The 27,532-nt window shown below is 41.5% G+C and overlaps 1 protein-coding gene across 2 annotated transcripts in view; it reads right to left on the reverse strand.

Annotated features, from left to right (window-relative positions):
• dgkh (diacylglycerol kinase, eta) overlaps positions 1-27,532 on the reverse strand; it is an 82,807-nt gene that overhangs the window by 31,042 nt on the left and 24,233 nt on the right. For both annotated transcript variants that reach the window (XM_088352484.1, XM_088352483.1), the window contains 9 exons: positions 25,996-26,098; positions 21,292-21,454; positions 17,626-17,734; positions 16,200-16,421; positions 15,392-15,483; positions 12,281-12,380; positions 8,856-9,177; positions 6,388-6,519; positions 1,692-1,826 (listed from right to left, as the gene is read on the reverse strand). In XM_088352484.1, coding sequence (XP_088208610.1) covers positions 1,692-1,826; positions 6,388-6,519; positions 8,856-9,177; positions 12,281-12,380; positions 15,392-15,483; positions 16,200-16,421; positions 17,626-17,734; positions 21,292-21,454; positions 25,996-26,098 — 1,378 coding nt within the window. The remainder of the gene's footprint in view (positions 1-1,691; positions 1,827-6,387; positions 6,520-8,855; positions 9,178-12,280; positions 12,381-15,391; positions 15,484-16,199; positions 16,422-17,625; positions 17,735-21,291; positions 21,455-25,995; positions 26,099-27,532) is intronic.

Below are 27,532 nucleotides of genomic sequence, written 5' to 3' on the forward strand. Positions count from 1 at the left end.
TAATCCAAAAGTCATCGAAAGTAATCCAGTTAAAATAACCCTACCCAACCTTGGTTTTGCCGGAGATCAAAGAGATCAAAGCCAGGAGAGAAAGCTTACCACGTGTTGTGAGTCATCATTTTATTCATATTTACTTTCTTTTGTCTTTTATTAGTATACTTGGTATTGGAGTAATCCAAAAGTCATTGAAAGTAATCCAGTTAAAATAACCCTACCCAACCCTGGTTTTGCCGGAGATCAAAGAAATCAAAGCCAGGAGAGAAGGCTTACCACGTGTTGTGAATCATTATTTTATTCCTATTGAGTTTCTTTTGTCTTTTTATTAGCATATTTGCTATTGGAGTAATCCAAAAGTCATTGAAAGTAATCCAGTTAAAGTAACCCTACCCAACCCTGGTTTTGCCGGAGATCAAAGAGATCAAAGCCAGGAGAAAAAGCTTACCACGTGTTGTGAGTCATCATTTTATTCATATTTCGTTTCTTTTGTCTTTTATGAGCATATTTGGTATTGGAGTCATCCAAAAGTCATTGAAAGTAATCCAGTTAAAGTAACCCTACCCAACCCTGGTTTTGCCGGAGATCAAAGAGATCAAAGCCAGGAGAGAAAGCTTACCACGTGTTGAGAGTCATTATTTTATTCCTATTTAGTTTCTTTTGTCTTTTATTAGCATATTTGGAGTAATCCAAAAGTCATTGAAAGTAATCCAGTTAAAGTAACCCTACCAAACCCTGGTTTTGCCGGAGATCAAAGAGATCAAAGCCAGGAGAGAAAGCTTACCACGTGTTGTGAGTCATTATTTTATTCATATTTAGTTTATTTTGTCTTTTACTAGCATATTTGGTATTGGAGTAATCCAAAAGTCATCGAAAGTAATCCAGTTAAAATAACCCTACCCAACCCTGGTTTTGCCGGAGATCAAAGAGATCAAAGCCAGGAGAGAAAGCTTACCACGTGTTGTGAGTCATTGTTTTATTCCTATTTACTTTCTTTTTTCTTTTATTAGCCTATTTGGTATTGGAGTCATCCAAAAGTAATTAAAAGTAATCCAGTGAAAGCAACCCTACCCAACCCTGGTTTTGCCGGAGATCAAAGAGATCAAAGCCAGGAGAGAAAGCTTACCACGTGTTGTGAGTCATTATTTTATTCCTATTTACTTTCTTTTGTCTTTCATTAGCATATTTGGTATTGGAGTCATCCAAAAGTCATTGAAAGTAATCCAGTTAAAGTAACCCTACCCAACCCATACAACACAGTCACTCTCCTCATCACCCTGTTCACTAATGTGCTTTTTGCAGTTTAGCTTAGCATGTTGCTAAACATACTGTATTCATAGGTATCCCTAAATTGAGTCTAATCAGATTCAGATTCAGATATATTTTATTGTCATTCTTGTACACGTGTATACAGAACGAAATGTCCCGCACAGTTTCCTGGAATGTACAGATATAAATATGTAGTATTGAGTATTGAAATACTAATAATATACTAAATAATTATAGCTATGAGTATTATACGGTAGTGCAAAGAGCGCAAGAGGAGCATCTAACCAGATGTGCAAAATGGGCAGTCAGGTAAACAAGTCACTATCCAATAACAATAACACTGTACGGTAGTGCAGAGGAGAACAGATGTGCAAAGGAGTTGCTAGGTATAAGAGAACTAACTAGCATGTACACGGGTGTTTACGTACCGGGACAGATGATCCGTGTGTTGAGCACCGGTAGGTTCTCTTTGCTGGTGGTGAAGGGCGTAATACTGAAGGAACTGTAGGACTGCGTACTCCGACTCATCCTCCTTTCTGTCGGAGAGCACAAGCTCTTGACCGCTATACAAAAACAAAAACACCGAGATAATTGACATTTTTACAGTCCTGCCAAACATAACAGCAATCCTATTTCAGAAATTTGGGATATTGAACATTTTAGTACTAGTGTTTTACTTGCTGCCGTCGGGGTGAAAACCGGGTCAGAAGCCGGGACGGGGGAGCAAAAATAGTAGTCGAGGTCAAAAACAGACGGGAGCAAAAACAGGAGTGAGTCAGGGTCGGAAAGCTTGCCTAGAGTAAACTGAGGTTTGCAGACGGACTGACAACCGGTGACAGAAAGGAGTGGGTTGAAATAGCCGAGTCTCAGAGCCAGAACCAGAAGGCTCAAAGACAGCTACTTATATCAGACTGTTAGGAGTCACTTCAATTCAAATGATGAAGAGAGCCTTATAACCTAACTGTCGTGATTACTGATATGCATCACCTCTCCTTTGGCGCCAACTGCCTCGGACTCTGATTGGCTCCTATCTGTCCCCTGTTGTCGGTCCGTCTGCGAACCTCAGTGAACACGAGGCAAGCCTTTTTCGACCGTGACTCCCACCTGTTTTTTGCTCCTCCCCCGGCTTCGACCAGTTTTTGATACTGACCACGTCTACTCGCCCGTCCCGGGTTTCGACCTCTTTTTTGTCCCCGACCACGTCTACTCTCCTTTCATGGCTTACGACTCGCTTCCGACCCCGACCACGTTTTTGCTATCCTGTTTTTCTGTCCGTCTGCTTTTCCCAGTGTCTCTTCTTTCTCTAGGTCTCTCTTCTTTTTCTTTTTCCTTCTCTGTTACTCTGGGTTTCTCTTCTTTCTTTTTGTCTAATTTTTTACATGGCCTCTATTTTGTCTTTTTCTCTCTGTCTCCCTTCTTTTTTTGGTTTATTGTTTCTGTCTTTCTGTCTCTGTCTACCTCTCTCTCTCTCTTTGTTGCGCTTGGTCTCTTCTTTCTTTCCCTGGTTTTCACATGGTATCTCTTCTTTCTTTTTCTATTGTCTTCTATTGTCTATGTCTTTCTGTCTCTGTATTTCTGCCTCTCTGTTTCTCTTCTTTCTTCCTCTCTTATTTTCCTCTTCTGTTTCCTTCTTCTCCGGGTCTCTCTCTTATTTCTTTCTGTCTGTTTTTTACATGTTCTCTAATATTTCTCTCTCTCTGTCTTTTGCTCTCGGTCTTTCTTTGTCTATTGTCTCTATTGTCTCTGTCTTTCTGTCTCTGTTTTTCTCTCTCTCTCTCGGTTTCTCTCTCTCCCTCTCACTTTGTCTCTCTCGGCCTCTCTTCTTTCTTTCTCTGTTTTCACATGGTCTCTCTTCTTTTTCGACTGTCTCCATTGTCTCTCTCTTTCTGTCTCTCAGTTTGTTTCTCTTCTTTCTTCCTCTCTTACTGTCCTCCTCTCTCTGTGTCTTTTGTTTTATCTTTGTCCCCTTTTCCTCTTTTTCTCTCTCTCTCTCTCTCCCTCTCTCTATTTATTTTCTCTCAGCCCTCCAGAGTTATTTACTATTGTGTTGCCGTCGAGCTAAAATGAGTTTGACGCCCCTGATTTGTACCTTGGAAAAAAGGCTACTGATATTACTACTCGCAGCACGGTGAAACAGTGGTTAGCGCGTGTGCGGCACAGTTCTGAGGTCATGAGATCGAACCTTCCGTGTGGAGTTTGCATGTTCTCCCCGTGCTTGCGTGGGTTTCCATGTCAGGTTAAGTGGCCGGATCCAAATTGTCCCTAGGTGTGAATGAGCGAACTGTCCCTGTGTGCCCTGCGACTGGCTGGCAACCAGTTCAGGGTGTCCCCTGCCCAGTGCCCGAAGATAAGTGGGATGGGTTCCAGCACCCCCGCGACCCTACTGTGGATAAGCGGTGCAGATTATGGATGGATGGATGGAAATTACTACTCGGTATTGGTACCGAGAGATCCCTTGTTAAAATTGTTACCACACATTTATAAGGTTCATAATTTGGGTTATAATCAATGTTCCCTGGAATTTTCCTTACGGGTCCGAGCGTTCACACAAAGTCGGTGAGCAACGCTCGAAACAACAGTGAGCGACGGCGATCCCAAGTGTGGCAACTGAGTCATTAGCAAGCATGTCCAAAACTTGCCATTTTGCTGAGTTTCCGGCAATACAAAATCATTTTTCGCTTTTGAATGAATTGATTAATGTTGTACGGCATACAAACGTCATTTGTTTTTACAATTCTTTCACAAGATTTCCATTTCTTTTTTTTCCTGATATATTTTGTCGCATAATATTAACATTTTTGGGGGCTTATTGAGTAAGATACAGAACTGTACTTAATCACATTTTTGAGTGGAAGTACAATGTTGGCAACAAGATTCACTTGATAAAAAATTATTTGAATGCAACACAAACGTTTTCTTCTTTTTCCCGTGTTTTTTTTTCTACTTTTTTTTTAAATTCTTTTCAAAAAAATCTCATTGTGTTTATTTTTTCCGAGCTGTTACTTTTTTCTTTTTGTTCTCTATTGACTTTTTTTCCTACATTTTTTCTTTTTTTCTGGCTTTTTTCTAAATTTTTCCTTCTCTTTTCTCTTCCTTTTGTTTCTTTTTTTCTCAGCTTTTCACTACTTTTTCATTTTGGTGTTTTTTTTCTCTTTTGTTCTATTTCCCCCCTTCCTTTAAGTCAATTTGTGCATCATTTTACTTAATATTTGGTCATGTTGGGATTAAAGAAGCAAAAACAACCTGAAGAGCCGTTTAGGACCCGAAAGAGCCGGTTCCTTTTAGTGAGCCGAGCCGAAAAAGCCGGTTCTCAACAAACTCTATTAACTTTACTCAACTTCGTTCTACTTCGACTCGACTTCCAAATACCGCATTTAGGACACAACGTCGGGGGAACCCGTGTATTTTGACCTTCATGCACTGTCACTTTGACTTAAGTCGCTTCTTAATTAGCAATTTGGAGCCCTGATTTTTGTGCGCCGGCTAGATTTTCTTGTGCGCGGAAAAGCTCAAGGAGAAAGAAGTTGGCCTGATCTCACTTACTTTCTACTAGCTGCGAAACGAGCGAAGGGAAGGAAGGAAACGGCTTCACGATAAACAGGAAGAACTTCTACCCCAACGACAATAACACATCCTGTACGCCACAGAAAAGCGTGAATTGTCGTGCATGCGCATATATAACTTCTATATGAAGTTTTTTGTTTTGTTTTTGCTCAATAAAAGTGAAATATGCTGCTGGATGCTTCATATTCTACGTCAACGAGATGTGGCTAGAACAACAATGTCGTAAATACGGACGGAATAAAAGCTTCCGACTTGATTTACTCAGGCTGTAAGACAGGAAACGCAACCTGCGTCAGGAAGTTATTCCATCCACGAGGGCGAAATGTGAAATGACCATGTTTTTTCCTATTGAAGGACACACACAATGCTTTATGTAGGTACAGCGATCCATTAGTGGTTAAAGGGGGGCAGAACCCCCTGCGAAAGGTGAAAATCTGCCAAGTAGAACCCTGATGGGATAATTGTAAATCCATTTATTATTTATTCACTAAGCTGACCATGCGCCTTATATACGGATCAATATTAAATCGCAGAGTCTTCCAACTAACTTGCAGCCGCCGACTCGATTTTCCCCCGAACGCCAAGTAGTCCGCGGTGTATGCTGGGATTTATTTACCGGCGTTTCATTGGCTAACCAATGTGTCAATCATCATTTGAATGGATCACTATTGGCTAAAGTTATTCGGAGGTCAAGGGCCGGATCCTTTTTATCATTTACAGGCTGGCATTGGCTGAAGCGGCAAAACAAAGCCTGCAATTGGCCGAAAAAGATGAATGCGTATGGTTTGACGGCATACAGAAAGCATTTTTTTACTATTCTGTATTTGTAACTATTTTATTCTCCTGGATTTACTACACTCACGGATATAAGAGGACCACGGTTGCACATTATTATGAACACAACGACTTCGGTGAGCTACTCCGGCTCTATATTTTCCCTGTATCTTGTTTCAGACTGAACTTGATGTTTCTGTGATAAGCGGTGCAGATAATGGATGGAATGGAGTGTCTTTTTTTAAATTCAACTCAATTCCAAGTGTTTATTGTCATATGCACAGTAAAGTTGCGAGCGAAAAAGAAAATAGAAACTAAGGAATGTTTGGCATTTCTTGAATCCCAAGACTTTAATCTTCTGAATGATGGAACGATGCATTTGAGTGACATCGTACGGACACCGCATCCGCACGTGTCTACGACACGTATTTGCTTCTTTGCAAGCTTTGGGAATGTTAAAGGGGTAATAAGTTGGACTGAACCATCTGACTGTTTTGTCCACGTTCCCATTGTAGTGCCTTATATTTCGGTGCGCCTTATGTATGTCAAATATAGGACCAAAAACTATTTTTGGGGGGTGCGCCCTGTAACCCGGTGCGCCCTATAGTGCGGAAAATACGGTAAATGAGAGTTTATATCTTGTATATCTCTCAAGCAGTGAACCAGTGATAACCGAAACCCGAACTAGGGAGGTGTCTCTGTAGTGTTGAAACATCTTACAAATAGCTTAAGAGAATAAAAGCTTTTCAGTTTTCAAAAAGGGGAGAAAATATTTTCAAAACCTACGTGCTAGGGCTTCAAGCTCCTTGGTGTCTTCATCCTTCTCACTGTCCCGGTTTTCCTCTTCGCTGTCTTTGCGGAATTCCAGCGGGGATGTTGGCTCCGAATCGTCCATGGTGGCGTTCTGCTCGTCAACCACTGAAAGTATAACATCAATATGAAGTAGTAGTGCAGTATTTATTACCATATATGCAGGGTTGGGTAGGGTTACTTTAACTGGATTACTTTCAATGACTTTTGGATGACTCCGATACTAAATATGCGAATAAAATACAAAAGAAACTCAATAGGAATAAAATGATGACTCACAACACGTGGTAAGCTTTCTCTCCTGGCTTTGATCTCTTTGATCTTCGGCAAAACCAGGGTTGGGTAGGGTTACTTTAACTGGATTACTTTCAATGACTTTTGGATTACTCCAATACTAAATATGCTAATAAAAGACAAAAGAAACTAAATATGAATCAAAAGATGACTCACAACACGTGGTCAGCTTTCTCTCCTGGCTTTGATCTCTTTGAATCCCGGCAAAACAAGGGTTGGGTAGGGTTACTTTAACTGGATTACTTTCAATGACTTTTGGATTACTCCAATACTAAATATGCTAATAAAAGACAAAAGAAACTAAATATGAATACAATGATGACTCACAACACGTGGTAAGCTTTCTCTCCTGGCTTTGATCTCTTTGAATACCGGCAAAACCAGGGTTGGGTAGGGTTACTTTAACTGGATTACTTTCAATGACTTTTGGATGACTCCGATACCAAATATGCTAATAAAAGACAAAAGAAACTACGTATGAATACAATAATGACTCACAACACGTGGTAAGCTTTCTCTCCTGGCTTTTGATCTCTTTGATCTCTGGCAAAACTAACATAAAATGCGGCAGAAACCAAATGAAAATCAATCCAAACAGCTTGCCGACATCATTTTTGCCGTTCCCTGTATTCCGTTACTCCCCAAGCCTGCACAAAATGAAGTCATTGTATTCCTATTTACTTTCTTTTGTCTTTTATTAGCATATTTGATATTGGAGTAATCCAAAAGTCATTGAAAGTAATCCAGTTAAAGTAACCCTACCCAACCCTGATTATATGCTCGCATAAAAGCCCTATCTCTTCTTCCTTTTCAGTCAAGCAACACCGTTTTCATTGTGTTTGAGAGGGACCACATCTCATTTTATTGTGATGTAGTGCATTTTATTGCCTTTTTTGCCATAATAACGGATATTTGGAAACTGCGCCGCCGTGCTGCCCGATTGACTTTATATAATTGGAAATTATTTAAATGCGACACAAACTTTTTTCTTCTTTTTTCCGTGTTTTTTTTCTACTTTTTAAAAAGTTATTTAAAAAAAATCTCATTGTGTTTATTTTTTCTGAGCTGTTACTTTTTTCTTTTTGTTCTCTATTTACTTTTTTCTTACATTTCTTTCTTTTCTTTTTTTCTGGCTTTTTTTCAATTTTTTTCCTTCTCTTTTCTCTTCCTTTTGTTTCTTTTTTACTCAGCTTTTCACTACTTTTTCATTTTGGTATTTTTTTCTTTTTTGTTCTATTCCCCCTTCCTCATTTTGTGCATCGTTTTACATAATATTTGGTCACGTTGGGATTAAAGAAGCAAAAACAATCTGAAGAGCCGTTTAGGCCCCGAAAGAGCCGGTTCCTTTTAGTGAGCCGAGCCGAAGGAGCCAGTTCTCAACAAACTCTACTAACTTTACTCGACTTCGTTCTACTTCAACCTTGACTTCAAAATACCGCATTTAGGACACAACGTCGGGGGAACCCGTGTATTTTGACCTTCATGCACTGTAACTTTGACTTGAGTCGCTTCTTAATTAGTAATTTGGAGCCCTGATTTTTGTGCGCTGGCTAGATTTTCTTGTGCGCTGGTGAATGTGCGAACAGTGCGCAATTGCAGCTTAGAGGGAACACTGTTTGAGACTCTTTGTGATTAAGGACTATACAAATAAACATGACTTGACAAGAAATCATTCACTGGGATGCAGAACATATGTTTGAAAGCCTGGTATAATTAATAAGAATATGTTTTTGACTGGGCAGCACGGCGGCGCAGTGGTTAGCACGTGTGCGGCACAGTTCTAAGGTCCTGTGTGGGTTCAAATCCAGCTCCATACTTCCTGTGCGGAGTTTGTATGTTCTCCCCGTGCTTGCGTGGGTTTCCTCCGGGCACTCCGGTTTCCTCCCACATTCCAAATACATGCGTTTCAGGTGGATTGGTCGGTCCAAATTGTCCCTAGGTGTGAATGAGCGAGCGAGTTGTCTGTCCCTGTGTGCCCTGCGATTGGCTGGCAACCAGTTCAGGGTGTCCCCTGCCCACTGCCCGATGATTGCTGGGATGGGCTCCAGCACCCCCGCGACCCTACTGAGGATAAGCGGTGCAGCTAATGAGATGAGATGAGATGTTTTTGACTGTGTTTGAGGATAACTCCAAATGTTCTCGAACGTTACCTCTCTCGGCCTGCTCTATGATGTGACGAAAGGCTCTCTTCAGACTGTTGGCCCTTAGCATCAGCTGCTCCCGACTTTTGAAGACGGTCGGCTGGAAAGCGCCATCGCCGCATCCTTTCTCCGTCTCTTCTTCTTCCAGCTTCTCCTTAAGCTCCGTTAAGCTCTCCTCCTCCGTTATCTCCTCCAGGCTTTCAGCTACCTCCCCCTCCTCTCGCTCCTCTTCCGCAATAGGGGGAGTGGCGTGGGGCAGTGGCAGCGGGGCCTGGCACTCGGTGTTGAGGGTTTGCAAGAGAGAGTCCAGTTTCTCGTTCAGGAGGGCACACTGGAAGGAAGTGACATACGGTGGTACTTTTTATAGCTCGTATTAGATAGATTGATAGATGTCTAGATAGATGTCTAGATAGATAGAGATAGAGAGATGTCTAGATAGATAGATGTCTAGATAGATGTCTAGATGTCTAGATGGATAGATGTCCAGATAGATTTATGTCTAGATGTCTAAATGTCTAGATAGATAGATGTCTAGATAGCTAGATGTCTGGATAGATGTCTAGATAGCTAGATGTCTAGATAGATGTCTAGATGTCTAGATGAGTATATGTCTAGACAGATAGATGTCTAAATGTCTAGAAAGATAGATGTCTAGACAGATAGATGTCTAGATAGATGTCTAGATGTCTAGATGGATAGATGTCCAGATAGATTTATGTCTAGATGTCTAAATGTCTAGATAGATAGATGTCTAGATAGCTAGATGTCTAGATGTCTAGATGAGTATATGTCTAGACAGATAGATGTCTAAATGTCTAGATAGATAGATGTCTAGACAAATAGATGTCTAGATAGATAGATGTCGTGATGTCTAGATAGATAGATGTCTAGATACCTAGATGTCTAGATAGATGTCTAGATAGCTAGATGTCTAGATAGATGTCTAGATGTCTAGATGAGTATATGTCTAGACAGATAGATGTCTAAATGTCTAGATAGATAGATGTCTAGACAGATAGATGTCTAGATGGATGTCTAGATGTCTAGATAGATAGATGTCCAGATAGATTTATGTCTAGATGTCTAAATGTCTAGATAGATAGATGTCTAGATAGCTAGATGTCTAGATGTCTAGATGAGTATATGTCTAGACAGATAGATGTCTAAATGTCTAGATAGATAGATGTCTAGACAAATAGATGTCTAGATAGATAGATGTCGTGATGTCTAGATAGATAGATGTCTAGATACCTAGATGTCTAGATAGATGTCTAGATAGCTAGATGTCTAGATAGATGTCTAGATGTCTAGATGAGTATATGTCTAGACAGATAGATGTCTAAATGTCTAGATAGATAGATGTCTAGACAGATAGATGTCTAGATGGATGTCTAGATGTCTAGATAGATAGATGTCCAGATAGATTTATGTCTAGATGTCTAAATGTCTAGATAGATAGATGTCTAGATAGCTAGATGTCTAGATGTCTAGATGAGTATATGTCTAGACAGATAGATGTCTAAATGTCTAGATAGATAGATGTCTAGACAAATAGATGACTAGATAGATAGATGTCGTGATGTCTAGATAGATAGATGTCGAGGTGTCTAGATAGATAGATGTCTAGATAGATAGATGTCGAGGTGTCTAGATAGATAGATGTCTAGATAGATAGATGTCGCGATATCTAGATAGATAGATGTCTAGATAAATAGATAGATGTCTAGATAGATGTCTAGATAGATAGATAGATAGATGTCTAGATAGATGTTGAGATGTCTAGATGTCTAGATGTCTAGATGTCTAGATGTCTAGATAGATAGATAGATAGATAGATAGATAGATAGATAGATAGATAGATAGATAGATAGAGAGAAGAGACATAGACCTATAGATAGATAGATAGATAGATAGATAGATACTTTATTCATCCCCGTAGGGAAATTCACACTTCCAGCAGTATCCTTGTGTTGAAAATAAAACAATAATAAAGGAAAAGGAATATAATACATAAATACCCAATGTAATGTGCTGATATAGAGTATTTAAATAGTGCTACAGAAAATACACACTGTCATAAAAATAGAGTAATGTGCACGTCATCTAGACATCTGTCTATCTAGACATCTGTCTATCTAGACATCTATCTATCCATCATGCGCCCAACTACCACTGTTGGCTGGGGAACCCACTCATCCTCTGGTACAGCCAGAACTAAGTTATGCTTTAACTCACCCAAGCACAAGAGGTTGAACCTACCGCAGGGCTGGGTAGGGTTACTTTAACTGGATTACTTTCAATGACTTTTGGATTACTCCAATACCAAATATGCTAATACAAGACAGAAGAAACTAAATATGAATGAAATGACTCCATTTTGTGCAGGCTTGGGGAGTAACGGAATACAGGGAACGGCAAAAATGATGTCGGCAAGCTGTTTGGATTGATTTTCATTTTGTTTCTGTCGCATTTTATGTTCGTTTTGCCGGAGATCCAAGAGATCAAAGCCAGGAGAGAAAGCTTACCACGTGTTGTGAGTCATCATTTGATTCCTATTTCGTTTCTTTTGTCTTTTATTAGCATATTTGGTATCGGAATCATCCAAAAGTCATTGAAAGTAATCCAGTTAAAGTAACCCTACCCAACCCTGGTATTGCCGGGGATCAAAGAGATCAAAGCCAGGAGAGAAAGCTTACCACGTGTTGTGAGTCATCATTTGATTCATATTTACTTTCTTTTGTCTTTTATTAGCATATTTGCTATTGGAGTCATCCAAAAGTCATTGAAAGTAATCCAGTTAAAGTAACCCTACCCAACCCTGGTTTTGCCGGAGATCAAAGAGATCAAAGCCAGGAGAGAAAGCTTACCACGTGTTGTGAGTCATCATTTTATTCTTATTGAGTTTCTTATGTCTTTTTATTAGCATATTTGGTATTGGAGTCATCCAAAAGTAATTGAAAGTAATCCAGTTAAAGTAACCCTACCCAACCCTGGTTTTGCCGGAGATCAAAGAGATCAAAGCCAGGAGAGAAAGCTTACCACGTGTTGTGAGTCATCATTTGATTCCTATTTAGTTTCTTTTGTCTTTTATTAGCATATTTGGTATTGGAGTCATCCAAAAGTCATTGAAAGTAATCCAGTTAAAGTAACCCTACCCAACCCTGGTATTGCCGGGGATCAAAGAGATCAAAGCCAGGAGAGAAAGCTTACCACGTGTTGTGAGTCATCATTTTATTCCTATTTCGTTTCTTTTGTCTTTTATTAGCATATTTGGTATTGGAGTCATCCAAAAGTCAGTGAAAGTAATCCAGTTAAAGTAACCCTACCCAACTACTGACTACATAAATTAGGAAGAAGTGCTCACATAAACAGCTAGCAAGATGAATGAAATTGTTGGTGTCTTTTATGCTGTGTAAGCTTTTTTCTTGACGTACCTTCAGAGACATGGCGTCGCACTCTTCGGGATTCTCAGTGCTTTTTTCATAGGCTTTTCCCATTTTACAGACGAAATCCTTCACTGTTTCACAGAGGATCCTGGAAAAAAACGTCGGTATCATAAAATGCAAAAATGAATAGATGGGTGTATGAGTATCCTGGCGTTACATAAAGGAATGCTTGAGGTTTAAAATTAAAATAAAAAGTTAAAAATACATTTGTACTAAAGTAGTTACTATGAAATTATGTCATTATTTTTGTAAAATTTTAGTACTCTGAAATTTAAAAAAAATCTTACAGTAATCCTTCGCTATAACACAGTGTAATTTTCATGCCTTCACAACTTTATGGATTTGCATCGTGCATAGTGTTCTGGATTCTAATTACCGTCAATTCCGGACTATAAGCCGCTACTTTTTTCCCAAACTTTCAACCCTGCGGCTTATTCAGTGATGCGGCCAATTGATGTCATTTTTCTAAGCGGTGCTCGAGTACAAAAGGTAAGATTTAGACCGGTTGAATATATGTGCCGAGGAAGACTGCAACAACATACCCTCATCATGCAAATTGCAAAAAGAAAGGCACTTGACATAGCTTTCAAGCTAAACGCAATCGAGCAGTCCGATAAAGAAGGAAACAGAGCTACTGCGCGTAAATTTTAGCGTGTTGCTAGCGTGTTTTTAATTAAGGGAGCGTGGGACGACGTCTATATGACAAAGTCTCTTTCCCCTGATGGGGAAGACGACTTTGAAGACGACGTTATAAGGAGTAAAATGAGGATGGTGCACTGGGATTTCTACAAGTACAATATGTTTTTTAACAGACCCGTTTACTGTGTTGCGAGCGTGTTCCGAGTAGCGTTTTGCTACCCTTCACAGGCACGGTTTGGGATGAAAGTTATAATATTATTATTAAAGCTTTGAAAACTCTCGGTGTACCGTCTTTCTTTGTAAATATGTGTAACCATGTATAATATGTATTTGTAACTGTATATTTTTGTAATGTATTTATTTTAGAGACTTATTCTGATATGTTTTCCACGGGCGAATCAAAAAGAAGGTCCGAGAACAACGGGGGCTGACGGGAAGTGGAGTAAAGGTGAGACGTGTACGTGGACGCAGCGGACAATAGTGGATATATATTTTTCCCACCCTTACCTTTGGAAATATACATTTTTTTTCCTTGGATTATTTTCAACGGGACCCGGACACTGCAGGTCTGCATCAAACCTTAAGTACCGGTATCATTTTCCGTTCATTTTGCTGGCTGTTGTTTATGGACTTTGTACTTTATATTCAGTTACAATCGCGAGACTCAAAGTCGGGTTTGGGTTAATTTTGTGATTGTGTTACATGTTTTGATGTGGGCGCATGCGGCTTATATACAGGTGCGGCTTGTGTAAGTACAAAAGCGGTTATCCTCTTAAAATGTGGTGGGTGCGACTTATTATCAGGTGCGCTCTATAGTCCGGAATTTACGGTAGCTAAACAGTCTCCCGTTTTTTTAGTATTCACTAGTATTATGATCGTAACCAAATCAAGGGTTCTACTTCGCAGATATGTCATGTCCTGCACGGTTGTCATGGCGCCCAGCTGGCCCCGCCCCTTGACACCGGCTGACCTGCATTTTCCTGATTACTCCTAAGGGTACTTAAACTTGCCTGTTGGAACTGCCCTATGCTAGATCATTGTTTACCCTTGTTGAAAACCTGTTCATGCCTGTCATTTTGCCTGCCTTTGAGCCTGCTTTGTTTTGTTTTTGTTGCGTTGGTGTGTTGGACAACTTTTTTTTAACAATTAAAGTGACAGATCGTTTACGCAAATGAGTTCCAACTTCCTGATTCCTGACCCTCTTCGTGACAAGATATCGTAACCTGTCATGATTACTGATGGGAGGCACCTTCTTGTCTCTTTATAAACCCCCTGTGTTCCTGTCACCCGTTGTCAGTCCGTCTGCGAACCTCAGCTCACGCTAGGCAAGCCTTCCCACCCTGACTCTTTCCTGTTCTGATTCCTGTTTGATTCCCGGCTCCGATCCCTTTTCTGAACTTGACTACGTTTTTGCTCCCCCGTCCCGGCCATGGATCTGTTTTTGCCCGCTCTTGACACTGCCTTCGCTCGCCACGGAAATACCACTTCCAGGTCTGAGTAACCTTCTCCCCAACGATCTTTGAATCTTGTATACTCCCCTTTTCCTTCTTCCTAATAAAACTAAGAGAAACGCACACAAGTGGGTCCTGTCTTCATTCTGGTCCTGTCACGAACCATAAACAGAGACAGAACCCAGTAGCGTTCATTTACTCAGTTTTATTGATAAAGAGGGAGCGAAGGGCTTGCTTCCACGTTCCGATGGTTGACAGACAAAGGGTAGCAGGTGGCACTTCTGCGTCGAGCGAGGATACTCGTAGACCTAAGGCGATACTGATCGTTTAGCCGGGACGGGAGAGCAAGGGCGGTATCGAGTTCAGAAACGAGGTCGGCAACAGGTGTCAGGCAGGAAGCGGGGCAAAACAGATCGGATGTCGGGATGGCAGAACAGGGCAGAATCGGGTCCTGAAACAGGTATCAAGCAGGGGAAAACAGGGCAGGAAAAATGCTTGCCTAGCTGGGAGCATCGGTTCGCAACGATCTGACGGCTTCCTCTTGAAAGCCGGGGGTTTAAAAGGAGTCTCTTAGCCAATCAGCTCTCAGGGAAATTGGGCAGTCACAGGTGCCTTGAATCGGCAATCATGACAGTAACCCCTGCTATAAACAAGGGATCAATGTATTTAGAATGGGATTCATTTTTAATTTTTAGAAAAAAAATTGATATCCCTCTTTTATTTTGAAATTTGTATAAAGTGAATTTGGTCTTTTGCGCCATTTGTCCTCACGAAAGGAGCCAAATCTGAGGTTAATAAAGGTTTTTTTCACCACAAAGAGGCGCTATTTAATACAAACTCGTCCTTTCTATTATGACTGAAGCTTATCCATTATTGTTTAAAAAGAGGATTGAGAAAATAAAAATTTGACTTGTTTTTTGTGAAAGTGCCTTTTAGCGGGATCCAGTTACACTGAACTTCTGGTAATTGCCGAGTGGCGCCGACCCGGCCGTCTGGGTGAGTCACTCACTTGGCAGAAGAGATGACCACAGAGTGCTGCTCCGAGTTGAGGATCTTGGTGAGATGAGTCGCCACCGAATCTTCGTAAACCGAAATGTGAAACTGGAGGACGTAGACATGATCGTGAGGACAGCAAATTCCAGACTACAGAGCGCACGACAACAGACTATTATGACACATCCCTGATCTAAAACCCACATGAAGGCGAGTAAAAACTCAAAAACCTCAAGTCAGGTCAAGCTATGTTTATTTGTATAGGCTTTGATCAAAGGGCTGCATAGACCACAGATTATTGCAAACTACAGACTATGATGACACAATCCCCTGATCTAAAACCTACATGAGGACAAGGAAAAGCTCTAAAACCTCAGGTCAAGTCAAGCTATGTTTATTTGTATAGGCCTTAATCAAAAGACTGCACAGACCACAGATTATTGCAAACTACGGACTATTATTACACAATCCCCTGATCTAAGACCTACGTGACGGCAAGGAAAAACTCAAAAACCTCAGGTCAAGTCAAGCTATGTTTATTTGTATAGGCTTTGATCAAAGGGCTGCACAGACCACAGATTTTTGCAAACTTCGGACTATTATTCCACCATCCCATGATCTAAAACCTACATGAGGGCAAGGAAAAACTCAAAAACCTCAAGTGAAGTCATTTTTATTTGTGACGCCCTTGATCACAAGGAGTCTCCAAGGGCTGCACAGACCACAGATGATAGCAAACTACAGACTATTAATTATTCCACCATCCTAATGATCTAAAACCTACATGAGGGCAAGGAAAAACTCAAAAACCTGAACTTGAATACCTGGCAACTATCGGCACCATCTGGCGTGGCAGGGCAGCTCAGTTTTGGAGGAATCTTGATCTCGTAGGTCATGATACTCCACCGGTCCAGCATTTTGGTGCTTGCACGTTCCAACTTCTCCAAAGTCTGCGGCAACTGTGTATCATCATCGCACGAAGGACCCCAGCCTAGCACGCGGGCCAGATCGTTGCCTGTGCCGAGAGGCAGCACTCCCAACTGGCACTAGAAATGAATAAAAGTACTATATAAATGTTTTTTAAATGTATTTATTTATTTTCTGACTACTGTACCTCAAAATAACAATAAGCGGGGAAACGGTTAAGCCAATCAGAATACCGAACACAATGCACAATGCAAATCAGTGAATAGAATAGAATAGAATATGCCTTTATTGTCATTGTTACAACATGGGATATGCTGTGACAACGAAATTGGACGACTCCAGTTCCACATTTACAGTGAGGATAGGGAAACAAAGAGATAAAGGAACAAAGAACTAACTGTCTTTGTTGTAAGTAGGCTTTGTTTTCCTTCGGAGGGGGGGGGGGGGTGATGAGGGGGGGTGAGGGACAAACAGAGTTGGTGGATACAACCGGAATGTTTGATGTTTGATCTTACATTACACATAGTCCAGTGTGAAGTAGTGAAACCCCATTATAGCGAGGGATTACTGTATTTGAGTATCCATCTGGGCACCAATGTTTGGTCGCAAGATATATAAATGTACTTGATTACATTTTTGAGTGGAAGTACAATGTTAGCAACAAGATTCACTTGATATCATTGGAAATTATTTGAATGCAACACAAACTTTTTCTTTTTTTTTCCGTGTTCTTTTCTACTTTTTTTAAAATCCTTTAAAAAAATCTCATTGTGCTAATTTTTTCCTAGCTGTTACTTTTTTCTTTTTTCTCTTCCTTTTGTTTCTTTTTTCTCAGCTTTTCACTACTTTTTCATTTTGGTATTTTTTTTCTTTTTGTTCTATTCCCTCCTTCCTTTAAGTCATTTTGTGCATTTTTTTACATAATATTTGGTCATATAGGGATGAAAGAAGCAAAAACACCCCGAAGAGCTGTTTAGGACCCGAAAGAGCCGGTTCCTTTTAGTGAGCCGAGCCGAAAAAGCCAGTTCTCGAAAAACTCTACTAACTTTACTCGACTTCGTTGTACTTCGAGCTTGACTTCAAAATACCGCATTTAGAACACAGCGTCAGGGGAACCCGTGTATTTTGACCTTCATGCACTGTAACTTTGACTTAATTCGCTTATTACTTAACAATTTGGAGCCCTGATTTTTGTGAGCTGGCTAGATTTTCTCGTGCGCGGAAAAGCTCTGGGTAGCGCGCAACTGTTTTGTTTCGCAAAACACTCTCAAATAAGCTCAAAAGTGAAAGATCTGTCGTTCAAAGTAGCAACTTAATAATTACCTGCTTGTGTAGGTTGAGCTTGTCTATCTCCGAAAGCACCCAGCCTACGCTGCCGTCGCCGCCGCAGACCAGGATTCGGAAATTGTCGAATTTTTGGAAGAGGCGGAGACTGCAAAATGAAAGCATGTGCACATAATTAGATTGACAAGAATGTAACGGGTTTAATAATAACTTTTGTTTTATTGAAATCCCTGCTGAAATAGGTTCTATAGCACAGGTGTCAAACAGGCGGCCCGCGGGCCAGATCAGGCCCGCTAAGGGATTGAATCCGGCCCGCGAGACAACACTCAGAGAAGCGCGAGAGAAAAACAAACTGCAGGTTGAAATATGTCAACTTGATGTTGCCAAAGCCAGGTGCCTTGAACAAAGACACTGTTTTTGTATTTCTTTCTCTTTCTCTCTCTCTCTCTCTCTCTCTCTCTCTCTCTCTCTCTTTTTTCTTTTCCACCCCTTTTCTCCCACTCTGTCTCTTTCACTCTCTGTGTCTCTCTTTTTCTCTTCCATTGTTGCTCTTTGTCTCTTTCTCTCTGTGTCTTCTTTTGCTCTAACTTCCTTTATTCCTTTTCTCTTATTTCTCTTTCTCTCTTCCTACCCTTCGCGCTTTCTTTTCTCTTTTCTTTCCTACTGTCTTTCTATTTCTCTTTGGATTTCTTTCTTCCTCTCCCTTTCTTTTCCACCTCTCTCACGACTTTCTATCTTTTGTTTCTCCCTCTCTCTCCCCCTCTCTCTTTTTCTTTCTTTGTCCTGCTCTCTCTCCTTTTCCATCCTTCTTTCTCTTATTTCTTTATCTCTCTTTTTCTTTCACTTTAATCTACTAGTCCGTCCCCGGACAGAATGTTTTTTCTATCTTGTGGCCCCAGAGTTAAAATGAGTTTGACACCCTTGTTCTATAGTTTTTGTGTAAGTGTCCTGCAATGAGGGGTCCAACAGTGCCACCTGCTGGTATGGGGTAAGGTTTGGTTTGGCTTTGGACTTTGCGACAGGAAGGTGGGTTTTTTTGGCAGTCTACAACGAGCTGCCAACGGTAAGACACGATCTTTTGATGCTCCGCAAAAAACATTAGAACCAGAGCTGACAAATCTCTCAACATGCAGAGTAATGTGATTGATGTTGTTAAGCTGTCTGGATTTATTTTCGTTTCTGTCGCCTTTTATGTTAGTTTTGCCGGACGTTGCATGTTGTGCTAAAATGCTAATTCCCCTTATAGAGATCAAAGCCAGCAGAGCAGCTTACCACGTGTTGTGTTGTGACTCATTCATTTGCAGGTAAATTGTACCCGTTCTTTATACTCGTTATTTTTATTATTTCTATTTTCTCATATAAAAAAAGGATGATGTTGGTTAAAAAATTCAGTTTAAAGAAAAATATGTTGAAAAAACACTATACGATGTCTTGTTAATTTATCTTGTTAAAATGGATGTAAAAATGTATTGTGATGGTTGATATTCTAAAACGTATTTTATGTAAACTGAAAAGAATGCTCTTTGATATGTTTTGGGTAGTCTACAACGAGCTGCCAAGAAGATCAAAGCCAGCAGAGAAGCTTACCACGTGTTGTGTTGTGAATCATTCATTTGCAGCAACTGTAATAAAAACCTCATCATGCATAAACTGTGTTTGGCAACCTGTGTGCCGTGACCCTTCGTCTAGTATGCCGGATGGAAGTGTTCCATTTCATCTACCTTTGGTAACAATAGTCTAGATTTTGAGTACATGTGATGTCTCTGAGTAATCAGGAGACTATAATAGCATTTTGTTTTTTCAGTACATAGAGGCAGATAGAATAGAATAGAATAGAATATACCTTGATTGTCAATGTTACAACATGGGTTGAATACATGAATACATATGACAATGAAATTGGACGTGGGACTCCAGGTCCACATTTTGCAGTGAGGATAAAGAAAACAAAGAGATAAAGGAACAAAGAAGATGTTTGTACTGTTGTAGATAGATAGAGTAAGATAGAGTAAGATAGATAGATAGATAGATAGATAGATAGATAGATAGATAGATAGATAGATAGATAGATAGATAGATAGATAGATAGATAGATGTCTAGATGTCTAGATGTCTAGATGGATAGATAGATAGATAGATGTCTAGATGTCTAGATGGATAGATAGATAGATAGATAGATAGATAGATAGATAGATAGAGGGATAGAGGGATATCGATCGATAGTGATCGATCGAGAGAGAAAGTGAGAGAAAGAGATAGATTGATAGAGACATACTGATCCATCTAGAGAGAGGGAGTGAGATAGAGTGATAGGGAGAGACTGATCGATCGAGAGATAGAGAGCGATAGAGAGAGACTGATCGATCGAGAGATAGAGAGATAAATAGAGAGATAGAGGGATGGAGAGATAGAGCGTGAGACAGAGGGAGAGAGACAGAGATAGAGAGATAGAGAGAGAGAGAGATGGAAGGATATCGATCGATCGACAGAGAGAGAGAGTGAGAGAAAGAGATAGATTGATAGAGACATACTGATCGATTTAGAGAGAGAGTGATAGAGAGAGACTGATCGATATCCTTCTTCAGAGAGCGATAGAGAGAGACTGATCGAGAGATAGAGAGATAAATAGAGAGATAGAGAGATGGGGAGATAGAGAGAGAGACAGTGAGAGAGGGACAGAGATAGAGAGATAGAGAAAGATATAGATAGAGGGATATCGATCGATCGATACATAGAGTGAGAGAGAGAGAGAGAGAGAGAGAGAGAGAGAGTGGGAGAAAGAGATAGATTGATGCAGAGATACTGATCGATCGAGAGAGAAAGTGAGAGAAAGAGATAGATTGATAGAGACATACTGATCGATTTAGAGAGAGAGTGATAGAGAGAGACTGATCGATCGAGAGATAGAGAGAGATAGAGAGAGATAGAGAGAGACTGATCGATCGAGAGATAGAGAGATAAATAGAGAGATAGAGAGATGGAGAGATAGAAAGAGAGACAGAGAGAGAGAGACAGAGATAGAGAGAGAGAGAAAGATATAGATAGAGGGACATCGATCGATCGATAGAGAGAGTGAGAGAGAGAGAGAGAGAGTGAGAGAAAGAGATAGATTGATGGAGAGATACTGATCGATCGAGAGAGAAAGTGAGAGAAAGAGATAGATTGATAGAGACATACTGATCGATCTAGAGAGGGAGTTAGAGAGAGTGACAGAGAGAGATTGATCGATCGAGAGATAGAGAGCGATAGAGAGAGAGAGAGAGAGAGATAGAGGGATAATGATTGATCGATAGAGAGAGTGAGAGAGAGAGAGAGTGAGAGAAAGAGATAGATTGATGGAGAGATACTGATTGATCGAGAGTGAGAGAGATACTGATCGATCGAGAGAGAAAGTGAGAGAAAGAGATGGATTGATAGAGACATACTGATCGATCTAGAGAGAGATAGAGAGGGAGAGAGAGAGAGAGGGAGAAAGAGAGACTGATCGATCGAGAGATAGAGAGATAAAGAGATAAAGAGAGTGAGAGAGAGAGAAAGAGATGGATTGATAGTGATATACCGAGAGATGCTATCTATCTATCTATCCATCTATCTAGACATCTATCTATCTCTCTCTCTCTCTCTCTATTTATCTATCTATCTACATATCTCTATCTATCTACATATACTGAAATGAGAAAAGCCATCATTCAATTTGGTGCTCACCCGAGATGAGGACCGCCATTAACCAGGTCAAAGACTTGTGCCGGGTTGAGGAGCTGCTTGAAGCGTCGCAGGAACTTGACCCCTTGGTTGTCACCGCTTTTGGAGTTAACAAAGACCAGGAGAGGGCTGGCGCAGGAGGGTGGACAGGTGGCCTTCCAAAAGCCTGATGGGAAATTCAGAGAACGGAAAGAAATAGTTAGGAAAAAAAAACGCAATCACTGAATAGAGGAAGCAACACGAGCTAGCGGGGGCTCCTCGATGTGTGGATAAAGATCTGGTCGAATGCATTCCTGCCATCTAGTACTGATTTATCATGCTGAAATCATTCCCAGTGTCACGGTTGCCCATTGCCCTCATCTGGGCCCGCCTGGTTGGCCCCAGCTGCTGCTCGTTGCCTGATTGGCTTCCCTCCTATTATAACTCAGTGCTCTCGTTCACTCTTTGTCAGTCCGTCAACAAACCTCTGCACTTGCAAGACTTTTGACTCCGTCCAGTATCCTGCTTGGGTATCCAATATCCGGTATCGATCCCGCCTTTATCGTCCTAACCGGTATCTTGCTCCAGTTTCCAGTATCGGGTATCAATCCAGTCCATCTCATCCTGTACGGTATCTTGCTCCAGTCTCCAGTATCGATCCCGCCTGTCTCGTCCTGTCCGGTATCTTACTCCAGTCTCCAGTATCCAGCATCGATCCCATCTGTCTCGTCCTGTCTGGTATCTTGCTCCAGTCTCCGGTATCGATCCTGCCTGTGTCGTCCTGTCCGGTATCTTACTCCAGTCTCCAGTATCCGGTAGCGATCCCATCTGTCTTAACCTGTCCGATATCTTGCTCCAGTCTCCAGTATCTGGCATCGATCCCGCTTGTCTCGTCCTGTCTGGTATCTTGCTCCAGTCTCCAGTATCCGATATCGATTCTATCTCTCCTGTCCTGTTTGGTATCATGCTCCAGTATCTAGTACCTGGTATCGATCCTGTCTGTCTTGTCCAGTATCTTGCTCCAGTATCCGGTATCAATCCCGCCTGTCCCGTCCTGTCCAGTATCTTACTCCAATCTCCAGTATCCAGTATCCATCCCATCTTTCTCGTCCTGTCCAGTATCTTGCTCCAGTATCCGATATCGATCCCGCCTGTCCTGTCCGGTATCTTACTCCAGTCTTCTGTATCCAGTATCGATCCCGTCTGTCCAGTCCTGTCCGGTATCTTGCTCCAGTCTCCAGTACCTGGTATCGATCCTGTCTGTCCTGTCCGGTATCTTGCTCCAGTATCCGGTATTGATCCCCCTGTCTCGTCCTGTCCGGTATCTCACTCCAGTGTCCAGTATCCGGTATCAATCCCATCTGTCTCATCCTGTCCAGTATCTTGCTCCAGTATCTGATATCGATCCCGCCTGCCCTGTATCTTGCTCCAGTCTCCTGTATCTGGTATTGATCCCGTCTGTCTACCCCTGTACGGTATCGTGCTCCAGTCTCCAGTAGCCGGTATCGATCCCGGCTCTCCCGTCCTGTCCGGTATCTTGCTCCAGTCTCCAGTATCCGGTATCAATCCCATCTGTCTCGTCCTGTCCAGTATCTTGCTCCAGAATCCGATATCGATCGCGCCTGTCCTCTCCCGTATCTTGCTCCAGTCTCCTGTATCAGGTATCGAACCAGTCTGTCTACTCCTGTCCGGTATCTTGCTCCAGTCTCCAGTATCCTGTATCAATCCTATCTGTCCCATCCTGTCCAGTATCTTGCTCCAGTATCCGATATCGATCGCGCCTGTCCTCTCCCGTATCTTGCTCCAGTCTCCTGTATCAGGTATCGTGCCAGTCTGTCTACTCCTGTCCAGTATCTTGCTCCAGTCTCCAGTATCCTGTATCAATCCTATCTGTCCCATCCTGTCCAGTATCTTGCTCCAGTATCCAGTATCTGGTATCGATTTTGTCGGTCCTGCCCTGTCCGGTATCTTGCTCGTGTATCTAGTACAAGGTATCGGTCCCATCCTGTCTGGTATTTTGCTCCAGTCTCCAGTATCTGGTATCGATCCTGTCCGTCCCGTCCTTTTCCGGTACCTTGCTCCGGTATTCAGTATCCGGTATCGATTCTGTCTGTCCTGCCTTGTCTGGTGTCTGCTCGTGTATCCTGTATCTGGTATCGATCCCCTCTGTCCAGTTCGGTTTCGATCTCTTCTGACCATCGCTGATTGTGTTCTCGCGCATGATTACCCCGTTCCCGCAAATTAAAGCTTGTGTGAAAAGGTTACGCGTCTGGGTCCACCGTCTATTCGGATTATTAGGATTATGCCAACGCCTTCAGAATAGATTTCTTTTTAAATAAAACAAAAAGTAAAAACAGTTTTATGTTTTGGCACACAGGGAAAATGCTTCTGTATGTATACGTTATTGCAGTGAATGACTTATTCAGATATTCAATGCCAAAATGCGCCCAGGACTTTTCGGAACATCTCCTATTTCAACCCCCAGCAACAAACATTGGATTTATGCTTTTTGCATCACTTCACACTTCCTCCTCTCAGGGATAGCCACATGGAAGGTGGCGCTGAGAGGAGAGACAGCCAGAGATGAAAACGGGTAGTCACGATGCCGAGGCACGTGCTGCCGTCTCGCCCCCGCCAGCCAATTATAAGCATATCCTCCCCCCCTTAAATCGCAGCACACGCGAGAAAAGGAAGCGATTCACGACGCCCACGGTTTGAGCTTTCCACTTATCCTCTTCCACTCGATAGGATTTCCCATCATCTCTATCCACCAATTAGCCGATGGTAGATATTTTACGCACTTACTGTAGTTTGTGTTTGTCCGTGTGTTGGATAGCGCTCTTATTAGATGGCGATTCCGGTTTTAAGGGGTTGGTTTTTTGTTGTAAGGCAGGGATGTCAATCTGAGTTTGGCTCTGGGGACGAATCCAGTCTGTTCTTAGGCGGAGGATGTCAACTACAATTTATTATTATTATTTTTATCCATCCATTTATCCATTATCTGCACCGCTTATCCTCAGTAGGGTCCCGGGGGTGCTGGAGCCCATCCCATCTATCTTCAGGACACCCTGAATTAGCCAATGAACCTGACATGCATGTTTTTGGAATGTGGGAGGCAACCGGAGTGCCCGGAGGAAACACACGCAAGCACGGGGAGAACATGCAAACTCCACAGAGGAGGTTCGATCTCATGACCTCAGAACTGTGCCGCACACGCGCTAACCACTGCGCCGCCGTGCTGCCCTCTTTTTTTCATTTGGTGCTTTATCATTCATTCTTCATAAGTAACCTACGCTACAGTGGTCTAGCGAAAGTATTGCCCCCCAAGCCAATTTTCAGGCTTTAAACTTAAATCGTAAAAACTGAAAGTATTTTGGAGAATTCAACAACATGTGAAACACAACCGTGAATTGGAACCAAAATATTTCAATATTTTATATCATATTTATAACAAAAAAACTAGTAGGTGTAAAAATATTGGCCAACTGTTCTTTTGGCTTAGTTACCCGACTCCAAATGTTCCCTGCCAACAGCGGCGGACCCTGATTGGCTGTTGGACTCTTTTAAAACTCCCGCCTTCCTGTCAGCGTTTGTCGGATCATCTGCGAACCTACGCTACACACTAGGCAAGCTTTTGTGACTCCTGACTCTATCCTGCCCTGTTTTCTGTCTGATTCCCGTTGCTGACCTCTTTTCTGGACCCGTATGTTTTGGCTCCTCCGTCCCGACCATCGACCTGCTTTTCCTGGCTCTCGACTTTGCCTTCGCTCGACGCGGAAGTGCCACATTTTTTAAATTCTTTTAAAGAAAAATCTCATTGTGTTTATTTTTTTTCCTAGCTGTTACTTTTTTCTTTTTGTTCTCTATTTACTTTTTTTTTCATTGTTTCTTTCTTTTCTTTTCTTTTTCTGGCTGTTTTTCTGATTTTTTCCTTCTTTTTTTTCTTATTGAGTCAGTTGCACGACACACAACTGTATTTTATCACATTTTTTAGTGGAAGTACAATGTTGGCAACAAGATTGACTTGGTATCAATGGAAATTATTTGAATGCAACATAAACTTTTTCTGCTTTGTCCCTGTTTTTTTAATTCTTTTAAAAAAATCTCATTGTGTTTATTTTTTCCTAGCTGTTACTTTTGTCTTTTTGTTCTCTATTTACTTTTTTTACTTTGTTTCTTTCTTTTCTTTTTTTCTGGCTTTTTCTGAATTTTTCCTTCTTTTTTCTCTTCCTTTTGTTTCTTTTTTTCTCAGCTTTTCACTACTTTTTCATGTTGGTATTTTTTTCTTTTTTGTTCTATTTCCCCCCTTCCTTTAAGTCATTTTTTTTGCACAATTTTACATCATATTTGGTCGTGTAGGGATTAAAGAAACAAAAACAACCTGAAGAGCCGTTTGGGATCCGAAAGAGCCGGTTCTTTTTAGTGAGCCGAGCCGAAGGAGCCGGTTCTCGAAAAACTACTGACTTTACTCAACTTCGTTCTACTTCGACTTTGACTTCCAAATACCGCATTTAGAACACAACGTCAGGGGAACCCGTGTATTTCATGCACTGTAACTTCGACTTAATTGGCTTCTTAATTAGCAATTTCGAGCCCTGATTTTTATGAGCCGGCTAGATTTTCTTGTGGGTGGAAAAGCTCTGGGCACACGCAGCTTAGAGGGAACATTGCATGTAGCTGTATTTCTGAGCTACATGTGTAAAACCTTTGAAAGGATGTGTCGCTCACCGTCTGAGTCAATGCTGTTGAGAGCTGTCGGTGGGATAATGGAAACCTTGCACTGACCAAGAGGACACTTGCGAGGATACAGGTCCATGCATGCTGTGTGTACCTGAAATCACAAATTACGTTAATATTTGGTTTGCAAAATTCCACATCAGATTTTTTTTACGTTGTTTCTCAAATAAGATTAAAAAAAACTTTCCTTAAAATATGCAAAAACGTCTAGCAGATGGTAGGTAGATTATTGCTGTTTTATGATTTATTTGTCGTGATTACTGATACGGGGCACCTGAGTCTGCTCCGTTGGCGCCCCCTGATTGGCTGTTGTGCTCTTTTAAAACTCCCGCCTTCCTGTCAACATTTGTCGGATCGTCGGCGAACCTACGCTGCACGCTAGGCAAGCTTTTGTGACTCCTGATTCTATCCTGCCCTGTTTTCCGTCTGATTCTCTTTTCTGGACCCGTTTATGTTTTTGCTCCTCCGTCCCGGCCATTGACCTGTTTTTTCTGGCTCTCCACTTTGCCTTCGCTCGACATGGAAGTGCCATTTCCGCGTTCTAGCTATCTGCTACCCCTGACCGACGATCATCCTTTCCTTCTTCCAACTAAAGCTGAGTAAACGAACGCAATTGGGTCCCGTCTCCGTTCCTGGTTCGTGACAGAACGATCTGACCAAAAAGGTCTGCTCCATTGCCGCCAACAGCCGCGGACCCTGATTGGCTGTTTCCTCTTTTAAAACTCCCGCCTTCCTGTCAACATTCGTCGGATCGTCCGCGAACCTACGCTGCACGCTAGGCAAGCTTTTGTGACTCCTGATTCTATCCTGCCCTGTTTTCCGTCTGATTCCCGTTGTCGACCTCTTTTCTGGACCCGTTTATGTTTTTGCTCCTCCGTCCCGGCCATCGACCTGTTTTTTCTGGCTCTCCACTTTGCCTTCGCTCGACATGGAAGTGCCATTTCCGCGTTCTAGCTATTTTGCTACCCGTGACCGACGATCATCCTTTCCTTCTTCCAACTAAAGCTGAGTAAACAAACGCAATTGGGTCCCGTCTCCGTTCCTGGTACGTGACATTATTTCCAGACATGATTTAAATTAAATATTTTGATTGAAAAAATTTTTAAGCACTTTTCAAGGACTTTTAAAGCCAATTTTCAATTTTTTCCAGTACCAATAAAATAAGAGATCGGGTGTGAATCATGTATTTTGCAGAGCCACAAATGAATCTGCGATTTCCATGTGCGATTTTTTAGGACATATAATTTTTATATCTTAAGTAAATTGCAATTTTTTTTGTCAATTAATCACAATAACTCAAAATACTGAAGCTATATCCCCCTAGTGCAGGGGTGTCAAACTCATTTTAACTAGGGGGCCACACGATAGAACAAACATTCTGTCGGGGGCCGGACTAGTAGATTAAAGAGAAAGAAAAAGAGAGAGAAAGAAATAAGAGAAAGAGGGAGGGAAAAGGACAGAGGGCGGGACAAAGAAAGAAAAAGAGAGAGGGCGAGAGCATGAGAAACAAGAGAGATAAAAAGTTGCG

Source organism: Urocampus carinirostris, chromosome 14 (assembly GCF_059441175.1).
Source record: "Urocampus carinirostris isolate Australia breed hairy pipefish chromosome 14, RoL_Ucar_1.0, whole genome shotgun sequence".
Lineage (NCBI taxonomy): Eukaryota > Metazoa > Chordata > Actinopteri > Syngnathiformes > Syngnathidae > Urocampus > Urocampus carinirostris.